Raw genomic sequence first — 14,336 nt, 5'->3', positions numbered from 1 at the left:
CCATGTTATTTTAACCTTTCCTCATAGCTCAGGTTTTCTAAACCTTTTATAATTTTTCTTGCTCTCTTCTAGACTCTCTCTCCAATTTTTCCATATCTTTCCTAAAGTGTGGTGCCCAAAGCTGAACACAGTACTCCAACTGAGGTCTCCCCAGTGCCAAGCAGAGAGGGACAATTACATACGACACTCCTATTAATACACCCAACAATGAAATTAGCCTTTTTTTCAGCTACATCACACTGTTGACTCATATTCAATATGTGATCCACTATAACCCCCAGAACCTTTCCAGCGGTACCACCATCTAGCCAGGTATTCCCCATTTTATAGTTGTTTATCTGATTTTTCCTTCCTAAGTGAAGTACTTTGTCTTGTGTTTATTGAATTTCATCTTGTTGATTTCAGACCAATTTTCCAATTTGTCAAGGTTATTTTGAATTCTAATTCTGTTGTCCAAAGTACTTGCAACCTTGCCCAGGTTGGTGTCATCTGCAAATTTTATAAGCATACTCTCTGCTCCGTTATCAAAGTCAATGAAACTATTGACTAGTACTAGAATAGAGGACTGACGCATGTGGGTCCCCACTGGATAATCCTTCCAGTTTGACAGTGTACCATAAATAACCACTACTTTTTGAGTGGTGTCTTTCAACCAGTTGTGCACTCACCTTATAGTTGCAATGTCCAAACCTTTTTTGAATCTTGCTAAATTATTGGCTCCAACAACAACCTGAGACTATAAATTCCATATTTTGCATTGTGTGAAAAAGTGTTTCCCTGTATCAACTTTGAATTTGCCACCTTTTAATTGCACTGAATGTCCCCTTATTCTTGAGTTATGAGACAGGGAAAACTGAATTAACTGATATACTTTCTCTGTACCACTTATTATTTTATATATTGTTATCATGCCTTTTCTTATTTGTTTCCTTTCTAAGATAAACAGTCCCGATCTTCTCAATCTCTCTTTCTTTTCATGCTCCCAATCATTCTCATCACTCTTCTCTGAACCCTCTTTAATTCTGCAATATCCTTTTTGAGATGGAGTGACATGCCAGATGAGGCTGCACCATTGTTTTATATAACGGCATTACAATATTTTCTGTATTATTCTCCAACCCATTCCTTATGCATCCTAAAATCTTATAGAATCATACAAATGTAGGGCTGAAATGAAACTCAAGAGGTCCTCTGGTCCATCCCTGCATACTGAGGCAGGTGTTTGTTTAACCTGTTCTTGGAAACCTCTAATGGTGGAGATTCCACAATGTCCCTAGGTAACCTATTCCAGTGCTTAATTCTCCTTAAAAAGTCCCCCCCCCCTTACCCCGCCAATATCTAACCTAAATCTCCCTTGCTGCAAACTAAGCCAATTAATTCTTGTCCACCCTGAGATGGACATGGAAAACAATTGATCACTGTCCTCTTTATGACAACACTGTAGTCAAAAAAGCAAACGAGATTGCAAAACAACAGCACATTGAGCAGAGGTCCTCATTGAGCTGTCCACAGTGACACCCAGATCCCTTTCCTCAACTGATATAGTTAATTCAGAACCCTGGGTAGTGTGAAAGTAATTTAAATTTTCCTCTCTGAAGTACATTACTTTGCATTTACCAGCATTGACCATCGTCTGCCATCATGTAGCCCTTCCACCTAGCTTGGTCAGGCCCTGCTGAAGCATCTCACAGCCTTCTCTGGTACTGACTAACCTAAATAATGTGGTGCCATCTGCAAATGTTGCCACCTCATTGGTCATCCTCTTTTCAGACCATTAATAGATATATTAGACACACTGGACCCAGTACAGAACCTTGAGGCACCCTGCTGTTAAACTTTTGCCATGATGAAACTTGACCATTTCCTACGCTTCTCTTTATTTTCTCATAATTTGCTTCATGGCAGAAGTGAGGCTTCCTGATCTGTAATTCACTGTTTCAACCCAGAGCCTTTTAACAACATTCAGCTAACTGGACCCCTGCATCCCTTCAGAGCCTCTTTGAATTCAATGGTAGTTCACATGGGCCACAGGAGTCAGTTCACATGGTTGCAGTTACAGTATCAGAGCCTAAGGGGTTTTTGAAGTGAGATTAGAGAGCTCAAGGTTCATCCAGCCTGGATAGCCTGTGTGAATTCAGCCCAGTTTGGTAATGACCACAAATTACTTATTAATTGGCCTACGATTGGCACAGGTATCACTGAGAGCATGATATGAAGGCAACGAAGTGGTACAGCTTAACCGAGGGCCTGGTATAACCTGCAGGACCTTTTTTACTTGTGAAGATGCCCAACTAGAAAAATACCAAACTTGATGATCAGATCCCAGGCTGACTTGGCAGCGATGGCAGTCAGAAAACACTTGTAAAGCACGGGCTGAAAGAAAAGATGTTCCAATGGCTAAAGTACTAGCCAACGTAGCTGGGTTCAATTCCTGTTCCATCCCAGACATCCTCTGTGACCCTGGGCAAGTCACTTAGGTGTGTTTGAAAAGTTTGCTTTTGAAAATGGGATTTAGGCTTCTAAATCACATAGGCATTTTTGAAAATGTTACACTTATTCTCTGTCTCAGTTCTCCATCTGTAAAATGGGTATAATTACTTCCCTACCTCACAGGGGTATTGTGAGGATAAATATAATAAACACTAAGAAAAGGAGTACTTGTGGCACCTTAGAGACTAACAAATTTATTTGAGCATAAGCTTTCGTGAGCTACAGCTCACTTCATCGGATGCATTCAGTAGAAAATACAGTGGGGAGATTTATATACACAGAGATCATGAAACAATGGGTGTTATCATACACTTAAGATGAGCTAATACCAGCAGGAGAGCGGGGCGGGGGTGGGGGAAGAAAACCTTTTGTAGTGATAATCAAGGTGGACCATTTCCAGCAGTTGACGAGAACATCTGAGGAACAGTGGTGCGGCGGGGGGGGGGGGGGGGGAGTGGGGGGGACAACACATAAACATGGGGAAATAGTTTTACTTTGTGTAATTACCCATCCTCTCCCAGTCTCTATTCAAGCCTAAGTTAATTGTATCTAGTTTGCGAATTAATTCCAATTCAGCAGTCTCTCGTTGGAGTCTGTTTTTGAAGTCTTTTTATTGTAATATTGTGACTTTTAGGTCTGTAATCGAGTGACCAGAGAGATTGAAGTGTTCTCCGACTGGTTTATGAATGTTATAATTATTGACATCTGATTTGTGTCCATTTATTCTTTTACGTAGAGACTGTCCAGTTTGACCAATGTACATGGCAGAGGGGCATTGCTGGCACATGATGGCATATATCACATTGGTAGATGTGCAGGTGAACGAGCCTCTGATAGTGTGGCTGATGTGATTAGACCTTATGATGGTGTCCCCTGAATAGATATGTGAACACAGTTGGCAATGGGCTTTGTTGCAAGGATAGGTTCCTGGGTTAGTGGTTCTGTTGTGTGGTATGTGGTTGCTGGTGAGTAGTTGCTTCAGGTTGGGGGGCTGTCTGTAAGCAAGGACTGGCCTGTCTCCCAAGATCTGTGAGAGTGATGGGTCGTCCTTCAGGATAGGTTGTAGATCCTTGATGATGCGTTGGAGAGGTTTTAGTTGGGGGCTGAAGGTGATGGCTAGTGGCGTTCTGTTATTTTCTTTGTTGGGCCTGTCCTGTAGTAGGTGACTTCTGGATACTCTTCTGGCTCTGTCTATCTGTTTCTTCACTTCAGCAGGTGGGTATTGTAGTTGTAAGAATGCTTGATAGAGATCTTGTAAGTGTTTGTCTCTGTCTGAGGGGTTGGAGCAAATGCGGTTGTATCGTAGAGCTTGGCTGTAGACAATGGATCGTGTGGTGTGGTCTGGATGAAAGCTGGAGGCATGTAGGTAGGAATAGTGGTCAGTAGTTTTCCGGTATAGGGTGGTGTTTACGACCATCACTTATTAGCACCGTAGTGTCCAGGAAGTGGATCTCTTGTGTGGACTGGTCCAGGCTGAGGTTGATGGTGGGATGGAAATTGTTGAAATCATGGTGGAATTCCTCAAGGGCTTCTTTTCTATGGGTCCAGATGATGAAGATGTCATCAATATAGTGCAAGTAGAGCAAATACAGACTAACATGGCTGCTACTCTGAAACCTGTCATAATAAACACTGTGCATTGCTCAGATGGGGCCATATAAGTACATTAGATAGACTTGATATAGAAATCATTGACATATTTTAGACTATTTTTGACTTTTCATACATGTGTAGAATTGCAGCTATAAACTATTAAATAGTATTGGCCACAGTATAATTGCAAAGTAAAAGAAAAACAGTTTTTGCCCATTACTGTTTCTTTATGATATAGACCAGTGGCTCTCAACCTTTCCAGACTAACTGTACCCCTTTCAAGAGTCTGATTTGTCTTGTGTACCCCCAAGTTTCACCTCATTTAAAAACTTACAAAATCAGACATAAAAATACAAAAGTTTCACAGCACACTGCTACTGAAAAATTGCTGACTTTCTCATTTTTACCATATAATTATAAAATAAATCTATTGGAATATAAATATTGTACTTACATTTCAGTGTATAGTATACAGAGCAGTATAAACAAATAATTGTCTATGAAATGTTAGTTTGTACTGACTTCACTAGTGCTTTTTATGTAGCCTGTTGTAAAACTAGGCAAATATCTAGATGAGTTGATGTATCCCCTGGAAGACCTCTGAGTACCCCAAGGGTACATGTACCCCGGTTGAAAACCACTGATATAGACAACCTGTTGCTACTGTTGCCCAGGCTGCAGGGAGGTGCCTATCTCTGCTTCTGATCCACAGCTGGGAACCCCTCTCCTGGAGTCAGATCGCTTAGGCACCTAAAGTTGTTTCTTGTGGGAATGAGTTAGTCACCTGCCTCACTCAACACAAAATGGTGGTGGTGCTACCCATATCATAACATCCCAGTGGTTAGCGCACTCACCTAGGATGTAGGAACTCCAGGTTCAAACCCCTCTTTGCCTGAGGGGGAGAAAGGATTTGAACAAGTGTCTGCCCCAGTATCTCAGGCAAGTGCTCTCACCGCTTTGGCTAACTGTTGAGATAGTCACTGGGCCAGAACGAGTGAGTGCAATAATGAGAATGATTCTGTAGCCTGGTAGTTAGGGCACCCATCTGAGAGGTAAGTGACCCAGGGTCCAGTCCTCCTGCTCCCATGAGTCTTTAAATATATGTACACAGTCGAAAAGCTTCAGCTGGAGACATTAAGGAAGCCCCACATCAGAATGTCACTTACATTAGTGGTTAGAGCACTTACCTGAGAAGTGTGGGAGACCCCTGTTCTAATCCTTTTTCACCTCCAGGCAGATGGTCTTCAACATGATTGCTCTAACCACTGGGTTTAAAGTTATATGGTCATGGTCACCATCAAGATTTTGAATGGGGTCTGATCTGATAGGTGTGCCCAGAGCACACCTATTCAATCAGGTCCCACAGGTGAGTTAAGTGAGGAGCACGTATCTTTGCTCTGCTCATGGCTCCCTCGGGGCCTTAGGCTGGAGATAGGCAGGAAAGCACGTGTCCAGAAGCAGAAACTTAGGCATCTCATCAACTTTAAGGTCAGAAGGGATCATCATGAACATCTAGTCTAACTTCCTGCACATTACAGGCCACAGGAACCTCACCCATCCATTCCTATATGTGATGCTGTACGGAATATGGGAGACACTTTATGATACTGTTGATATCAATATTACAAAATTGCAAGGAATCTGACCAGATAGGCCATGTAAGGTATCTACACAAATGTTATAATTTGCCAAGTATGATCATCTTGTTTATATCATCTTTGTATTGTGGGTTATAGATATGTAGGGTATATCTGTATTTCCAAACTTGTGCTGTGTTTCTGGGTGACACCCCCAGACAGATTGGCATCAGCACTGCCTAGCCTGTTTGATGGCCCATAAAGGGTCATTAGCTGTACAATGAACCCATTGAAAGGCCAGGGACAACACCTTAATGAGTCAGCAAGACATGCAGGGGCATGCCTATGGACAGAACTCTAAGGGTTTTACATGTCATGTAATGTGAAGCTTGTGTTTGGGACAAAGGAAGTACCAACCACATGGGAAAAAAAGAATATAAAAGGCAGCTGCATCATCTCCATTTTGTCTTCACTCCTGCTTTTTACCTATGCAGTAACTTTTCTACAAACTGGAGCGCTGAACAAAGGACTGAATAACCCATCCAAGCTGTGGATGTGTTCCAGAAGGACTTTCAAACCAGCAAACTCCCCAATACTGCTAAGAACCTGATATATGGACTTTGAAGTCTCTGTATTGAAGTGCTTTATGATTTAACAACTCTCTTCTTATTCTTTCTTTTATAATAAACCTTAAGTTTTAGATACTAAAGGATTTGCTGGCAGCATGATATTTTAGGCAAGATTCAAACTAATATTGACCTGGTAACATGGCTGACCCTTTGGGGTCAGAAGAACATTTTGTGTATACTGCACAGTTTTTAAAAATAACTTTTCACTGTACAGGACCTAAGTGCTGATTGGGAGCCAGAGAGCTGGAATGCAATAAAGAGGGCTGTGTGATTTCTTTTTTTCTTCTTGATAACCAGTGTGGGGGATCAGAAGCACAGTTTGTGACTGGTTGGTGAGTTTAACTTCAGTATCAGGGGGTAGCCATGTTAGTCTGTATCCACAAAAACAACAAGGAGTCCAGTGGCATCTTAAAGACTAATAGATTTATTTGAGCATAAGCTTTCGTGGGTAAAAACCTCCACGAAAGCTTATGCTCAAATAAATCCGTTAGTCTTTAAGGTGCCACCGGACTCCTTGCTTTTAACTTCAGTGTTAACCACCAGTCTTTGAGAGAATCTGCTCTCCCTTTTGCATTGCATGACCTTGGCATTTTCAGTGAGGGCTACTCCAGGTACCCCAAGTCACAATATAATACACCCCTACTTTCTGGTTGAGTTACTGAAGTCCTCAAATCATGGTTTAAAGATTTCAAGTTACAGAGAATCTACCATTCACACTAGTTTAAACTGTAAATTACCCATGCCCCATGCTGCAGAGGAAGGCCACAGTCCCCAGGGTCTCTGCCAATCTGATCTGGGGGAAAATTCCTTCCCGACCCCAAATGGCAATCAGTTAGACCCTGAGCATGTGGGCAAGACCCACCAGCCAGACACCTGGGAAAGAAATCTTTGTAGTAACTCAAGAGCCCTTCCCATCTAGTGTCCCATCACCAGCCATTGGATCTATTTGCAGCTAGATCCAAAATCAGTTACATGGCATTGTAAGGAGTCTCTCATCATACCATCCTCTCCATAAACTTATCAAGCTCAATCTTGAAGCCAGTTAGGGTTTTTTTTTTTTTCTTTTTTTTTGCGAGGCCATTGGAAGGCTGGAAAAGTCTATGAGCCAGATGGGCGTTTTGTGGATTGCAGTTTTAGGCACCCAAAACTGGCACGTAGTTACCTAAGTGGATCTGGGCTTAAATGTCTAACAGACGTAAGCACTTTTTAAAATCCCATCTAAAATGATCCAAACAACTGTTTTTAAACGGGTTTGGGTGATAATGGGGAGAAGCTGCGAAGGCAAGGGGGAATGAGTGAGACAGGGCAGAGGGGGCTAGTGGGTGAGAGTGGGGCAGAGGGGCGGTTCAGCGGCAAGGGGGGCCAGCAAGGGGGCGCAGGTAGTAGAGAATGGGGGCTGGGAGGTGCCTTGTAGTCTCTTCTCCCCAGGGCCAGGCACCCCGGAGCCCCGCCCCGGGAGCAGCCTGCGCCCCCCCCCCAAGTGTAACTCGACCGGAGCCAGCGCGACAGCTGCTGCACGGGCAGGGCTGCGCTGTGGCCTTGAGCCCCGGGGCCGCTGCTGCCTCCTTCGCCGGACCTGGAGCGGGCGGCCCGCGGAGCCGGTGAAGCTGGGAGCGCAGGCGGCATGGCCCCGGGGTGGAGGAGTCCCGGCGGCGGCCTCCCCGGCGCCCTGCTCCTGCTGCTTGCCCTTAGCCTACGGGCTCTCGCAGGTAGGGCGGGAGAGACCCCTGGCTGGGCCTCCCGGAAACTTCTCTCCAGGTTGGGCTGGGCTTCTGCCTGACGCCGGAGAAATGCTACCCCACTCTGGGTGCGCTCGGCTGGGCCTGCCGCCCTCTGCGCGGCCGCCACTGCTGAGAGCCCCTGCCCGGCCTGGCCCTCCGGCCACCGCGCGGGGCGGTGCCACTCGCAGCCCGACAGCTGGAGCCGACACATGCGTGGCGGGTTTGGGGTCCGGCGGTCGCTGCACTGCAGCAGAAGGGGAAAGGCCCCGGGCACTTCAGGCCACAACGCCCTGCCGGGGCGAGCGCTTTCCGCCGCTACCCAGCTACAGTGATTGCGGGGGCTCAATTCCCTGGGCGCGCTGTACTGCCTACTGGCCTGGGGTATTTGTGAACAGACCTGCAATCCCAAGTCAGACTCATTTGACAGGCACTTCCCTCACTTCCTATCCATTTTCAGGCAGAGCTAACCCATCAGGAAGGGTTTGATGGTCTTGTTCGTTCTGTGGAAGCAGAAATGCAGGATCAGGGGTCTGAATTGGGATTTAAGAAAGGTCAGGCCTTAACATAACTTTTAGACCTTTTCTTTGTATATTATTTGCTTACAGTGGATTGTAGATTTATCAGCACATTAAAGTTGTAGGCCAGAGGACATTGTTTGTTCTTTTCCTTTATGGTGCATAACAAAAACCTTAAAAGCTTTTTGTTTAAAGATTTTTTTTCGGGCTTGGGGTGTGGTTTTTTGTTTTTTTTTTGGTCTCCTGAAATATTAGCCATTGATTTCTGGTTTTGTTTTTGGAGGGCTGTCTGGAGAGCTAGTGGGACAGTAATACCACAAGAGATACACTTTACATATTCACATAACTTTATTCATAAGAGTAGTGCCAAAAAGGAGGAATTAGGTACATACCTAAGGGCTTGCAGGAGCAAAGCTGAAAGTACGAGCTGCAGCTGCCCTGTCCCTCAGTAGAAGGGGAGTTGGTGTTCAGTCAATTTTTTAAACTACTTTTTGTTAAGACTGGTTTAACTTAAGCTCCTGACAAACAGGATAAAAGCTTTTTGTCAAGGAGTCAACATCTCTTCCCTTTCAACTGAGGGCAAAGAAACGTCAGCTCAGGTTTTAGTCTATTGTGATGTCTCTATTCCACGGAGGTCTGCAGTCCTCAGGAGGACCCTCCTGAAAACTTGATATGTCCCATCTCTGTAATAATTTTTTTTTAAAAGGCTTCCCTCTCCTTTTAAAAACTGCAGGTGGTCATCCTACATGACAGAAGTTAAATCAAAGACACAAGCAGGAGGTTCCCCCCCCCCTTTTTTTTAGTTCGCTTGTAAAGTAGTGTTCCAAATTTTCAGAACTAGCCATTAAATTTGAGACACCTCATGCCTGAGCACCTGCAACTCTTCTAGACAAAGAACTTTAAAGTCTCTTATGCTATCATTAAAAGTAACAGTGTAACTAAAATCTCAAATCTTTTACTTCTCCTTATAATAAATAATATCAGCTGCTGTAGTTTTTCTTACTACCTATATTCTAACAGTGGGTGTAATTTTGCAGTTTGAAATAGCCATTTACAGAGTGATACATTAAGTAGCTGTAGAAGTGTGCATTGTAGCAGAGCCACAACTCTCTGGAAAACCCATAGCCCATGAGTAAATTGCAGTGGAATTCTCCTTGGAAGTTGAGGGTGCTCATCATTTCAGAGGCCCCATAAGTGTAATATAGATGTCTTAATTATCTGGGATTAAGTGTTAAGAGATAGTGGGTCTTTGTAAAGACAATATAATTTTCTTTTAAAATAATGTGCAGTACTTCAGATATTTGGTAGTGTTCCCTCGAGAACTATTTTCATGCATTCTGCATTAAATATATGGGGCTCGTATTGCAACATGGTATCTTGACCTGTGATATGCAGTCCCAGATGGAAAGGAGTACTTGTGGCACCTTAGAGACTAACCAATTTATTTGAGCATGAGCTTTCGTGAGCTACAGCTCACTTCATCGGATGCATACTGTGGAAACAGTTTCCACAGCGAAAGCTCACGCTCAAATAAATTGGTTAGTCTCTAAGGTGCCACAAGTACTCCTTTTCTTTTTGTGAATACAGACTAACACGGCTGTTACTCTGAAACCAGTCCCAGATGGTGTTCTCACAGGTTTTTGTGACAAGAAATCCCAATTACAGTTGGGAGTGGTTGTTGCTTTTATGTATAGTTCTATGATGTGATTTTCAGAAGTACTCACTTTGTGCCCAATTCCTGTGGAAGTTGATGAGAGTTTTGCCTTTTACTGCAATAGTGGTAGAGTTAGGCCCATGCTGAGCACACTTGAAAATCCCTTGAGTCTTGAGGCCTCTCTCTGAAAGTGAGTTCTTTAGAGAAAGCACTGGTGTGAAATATATATTTTATACTAAGACACAGTATAGATGTAAGAAGTCTATAAACAGCATTGAAACTATATTTAAAAGTTAAGAAGTTTTCAGACTTGTGTGTTAGGAAATTCTTTGATAGTTTTTTAAAAAATATGTATTAGCTGCAAAGGATTAGATCTTATATTAGTAAGATCCTAGCAGAAATTGATTTATATTGTATTTTCATCATCATATTAATGGCTAAAAATGAAGTACACTGAATGAATGGACTTATCCTCAAAAGATATTTTTTCTATGGGACTGTCTTTATGAGCCAGGTCCTGCAAACCTCTGACACATTTTGAAGTTGCAGGATTGGGACTCAAGTTTGTCACCGTTTTTTCTTCCTGAATAACATTTCTTGTTAATTAAGTGTAGTGTATGTGTATAGGTTTTAATATGATTTTGGATCCAATCTAAAGATGCACACATGGTAGTTTACACTCACAAGTAGTTTTTTTTTAAAAGGCTTCCCTCTCCGATGAAGTGAGCTGTAGCTCATGAAACTTATGCTCAAATAAATTTGTTAGTCTCTAAGGTGCCACAAGTACTCCTTTTCTTTTTGCGAAGTAGTCTCAGTGACTTCCATGGACCACTTTATGTGAGTAAAGATATATATGTACAGATCATGGTCTTTCTTCTGAATTGTCATAATAGATGAGTGTTTTAATTGTTTTACTTCCTGGAAGTAAGTTGCATTTTTAATTAGTTAGATTTTTGTCTATTGACTTAAATATCTGAAATATACATCTTTAATGTAGATCCATATGTTCCCACATCATTGTAAACACCATTAAGGAGTTTTGACCTTTTTGGTATCACAGTTACTACTGATAAAATACCAGATCTCCTTTCTGCACCCTCTACCTTTAGGGCGAGTGTGCTTGGCATGTTGATGTTAAGAGTATTTAATCTTCAATGGATCATTTGTTCTCTTCTCAGTGTTCAAGAATTACACGTGACACTTTCCATTCACCAAGATGATACTAGATCCATTAATTTTAATCTCGGCTCAATAGTTTGAATAAATAGCCTTCTGTATGATTAAAATGCATAGTCACTGTCCCCAAATCCCTTCAGGATTGAATAGAAGTTGAAATTCTGTTTCAAATTAGTCCAGCACTCCTATTTCCTGTATAAAATGCTTTTGCTTTTCAATAACCTGCTTAATTTTAATGACTCTTAGAGAGTCTCTAAACTTAAATGGTTATTAAAGATGGCATTGTCTTTCTTTTTACCAATCCTTGGAGAGGCGACTCTTGTCTTTCGGAGTCTGGTAAAGAGTTGCTTATGATTATAACAAGCAAAAATTTTAATAAATATTTTAGTAACTATTTTTACATCAATATTCAGGTCTACTCCCTACGGTTCCATTATGCTAGGCAGTTTACAAACAACACAATAAGAGACAAGGCCAGGTCAGCCCTAGAAACTTGCCAGTGTAGCAATGTCACTTAGGGGTGTGACTTATTTGTTTATTTTATAACATTTCTATATTGGCTTCTATATACTAAAAACCATAGTATAGACAGAGTTATACAAGCAAAAAAGTGCTTTTGCCAGTATAGCTTATTCACTTGAGAAGCTGGTATAAGCTATACCTAAAGCACTCTTGTTCTGATATCAGCTGAGTCTACACTTGGACAGTTTGCCAGTATAGCTATACTAGAAAAGCTTTTCTAGTGTCATCTAGGCCTGAGAGACAGTTCCTGCCTCCAAAAGCTTAACTGAGATTCAGGGCCTGGCTACACTTGCAGATGTAGAGCACTGTGAGTTAAACCAGCTCTCAGAGAGCGCAGCAGGGAAAGCGCTGTAGTGTGTTCATACTGTCAGATTCAAGCACACTGGTGTGGCCACATTAGCAGCTCTTGCAACGCCACAGAGAGCAGTGCATTGTGGTAGCTATCCTAGCATTCAAGTGGCTGCAACCTGCTTTTCAAATGGGGGGGAAGGTGGAGTGTGACAGGGAGTGTGTTGTGTGTATGTGGGGGGAGAGAGAGTTGGTTTTTGGAGTGCTGAGAGTGTGTCAGCATGCTGTTTTGTAAATTCAGACAGCAGAAGGTCCCCCTCCCCCATTCCTCTCTCTCACACACACACACCAAGCAGCATTCCACAGTAATGGTTGCATTGTCCCAGAGCAGATAAGCATGCCGGCTGTCAAAAACAGAGCTTTGAAAGGGGATATCCGCATTCCTACAGCCAAGTTCAAAACAATGACAAGAGTGGCCACTTCACTTAAGGGGATTATGGGACGTTTCTGGAGGCTGATCATAGCGCAGTAATGGAACACCTCGTTCACACTGATGCCCGGGCGTTTCAGCTGAGGCGCAGCAAGCGTTACGCTTGTCGTGGAGTTGGATGATCAGGAGCGCTCCAGCTGCAGAGTCCAGGTCCTCTAAGTGCCTTGCCAGTGTGGATGGGTTGGGAGTTAGGGACCTGGGGCTGCTTTAATGTGGTCTAACTTGCAAGTGTAGCCAAGCCCTCAGAGAGGTTAAATGACTTGCCCACATTCTCACAAAGAGTATGTAATAGATCCAGGATTTGAACTGGGCCCTACTGAATTGCAGTCAAGTACCTTAATCACAAGACCACCTTTCTTCTTGAATTGTGATAGGTGAAGGATTTACAGATAAAGTGTATTTCAGGTATGCTGCACACTCTGCTGGTGAGGGTTATTTGCTTGCAAACTCATTTAGTATTTGCTTTTCATTGTACACAAAATAACTAAGTGTGATAGTGGGGAAAGATTGGATAAACAGAAGATTTACTTTGGATTAAAGGTTAGATGTGCTTTATAATGTCAAAGGCTAATGTAGCAAAACTCCTTCCCACACTCCTTTTGCGCTGTCAGTGTCATTTAGCAACAGTTTGGCATGTAATATTGTTTCTGCCATCTCTTTTTCTCCTCCTCCTTCTCCCCTAGTTCCTGCCTCCAAAAGCTTATCTTCTCCCCTAGACTCATGTGCTCCTTCGTTTTGGGGCTCTGCTCCTAATTTAGCATTGTCCTGCTCTGCTTCTGCTCTTTGTACTAGCAGTCAAGAATAATTTACTAAAATTCTGTTGTGAAAAGCCCACACTGTGCTTCAAAGAACCGTAGTTTAGACCCTTACTCTTGACTTGTGTGCACATAGTCGAAGCACAGTAGTGTTGATGGAGAAAGCAGTGCAAGGAGGAATTTGGAACTGTAAAGTGCCACAAAGGACCTGACCCTCTAAAACAGAGACCTGTTAACTCGACATCCCACCATATAAGATTTTCAACCTTGCCAGTGCTTTTTGAAACTTCTTGCACTCTTTTAAAAACATTTTTTATATAAAATTGCATTTAGGAAAAGCAGCTGCTGAAGATGAGTAAAGAAATATCTAGGTACTTAAGGCTCCCATCATTGTAAGAACATAAGAACAGCCATACGAGGTCAGACAAATGGTCCATCTCGCCCAGTATCCTGTCTCTGACAGTGGCCAATGCCAGATGCTTCTGAGTGAATAAACAGAGTAGGGCAATTTCAAGTGATCCATCCCATGTCATCCAAGCACAACTTGTGGCTGTTTAGGGGCACTTGGAGCCTGGAATTGCATCCCTGGCCATCTTGGCTAATAGCCACTGATGGACCTATCCTCCAGGAACTTATCTAATTTTTTTTTGAACAGTTATACTTTTGATGTTCCCAACATCCTCTGGCAATGAGTTCCACAGGTTGATAGTGCATAGTGTGGAGAAGTACTTCTTTTTTTTCTTTGTTTTACAGCCGCTGCCTATTAATTTCATGAGGTGACCCTTGCTTCTTGTGTTATATAAAGGGTTAGATATTTCCCTATTCATTTTCCCCATACCATTCATGATTTTATCGCTCTCTATCATGTCCATGTCTCTTTTTTAAATTTAACAGTCCCAGTCTTTTTAATCTCCCCTCAGATGGAA

The 14,336-nt window shown here is 42.7% G+C and overlaps 1 protein-coding gene across 1 annotated transcript in view; it reads left to right on the top strand.

Moving 5' to 3' along the window:
• The first annotated feature begins 7,913 nt into the window (after window positions 1-7,913).
• LOC141987929 (chondroitin sulfate proteoglycan 4-like) overlaps window positions 7,914-14,336 on the top strand; it is a 64,801-nt gene continuing 58,378 nt past the window's right edge. Inside the window, exon 1 of the mRNA XM_074953761.1 lies at window positions 7,914-7,998. Within this exon, the coding sequence (XP_074809862.1) occupies window positions 7,914-7,998 (85 nt within the window). The remainder of the gene's footprint in view (window positions 7,999-14,336) is intronic.

This window comes from Natator depressus, chromosome 5, assembly GCF_965152275.1.
Source record: "Natator depressus isolate rNatDep1 chromosome 5, rNatDep2.hap1, whole genome shotgun sequence".
Classification (NCBI taxonomy): domain Eukaryota; kingdom Metazoa; phylum Chordata; order Testudines; family Cheloniidae; genus Natator; species Natator depressus.
The sequence above is the reverse complement of the archived record's forward strand: the minus strand, read 5'-3'. Positions and strand labels throughout refer to the sequence as shown.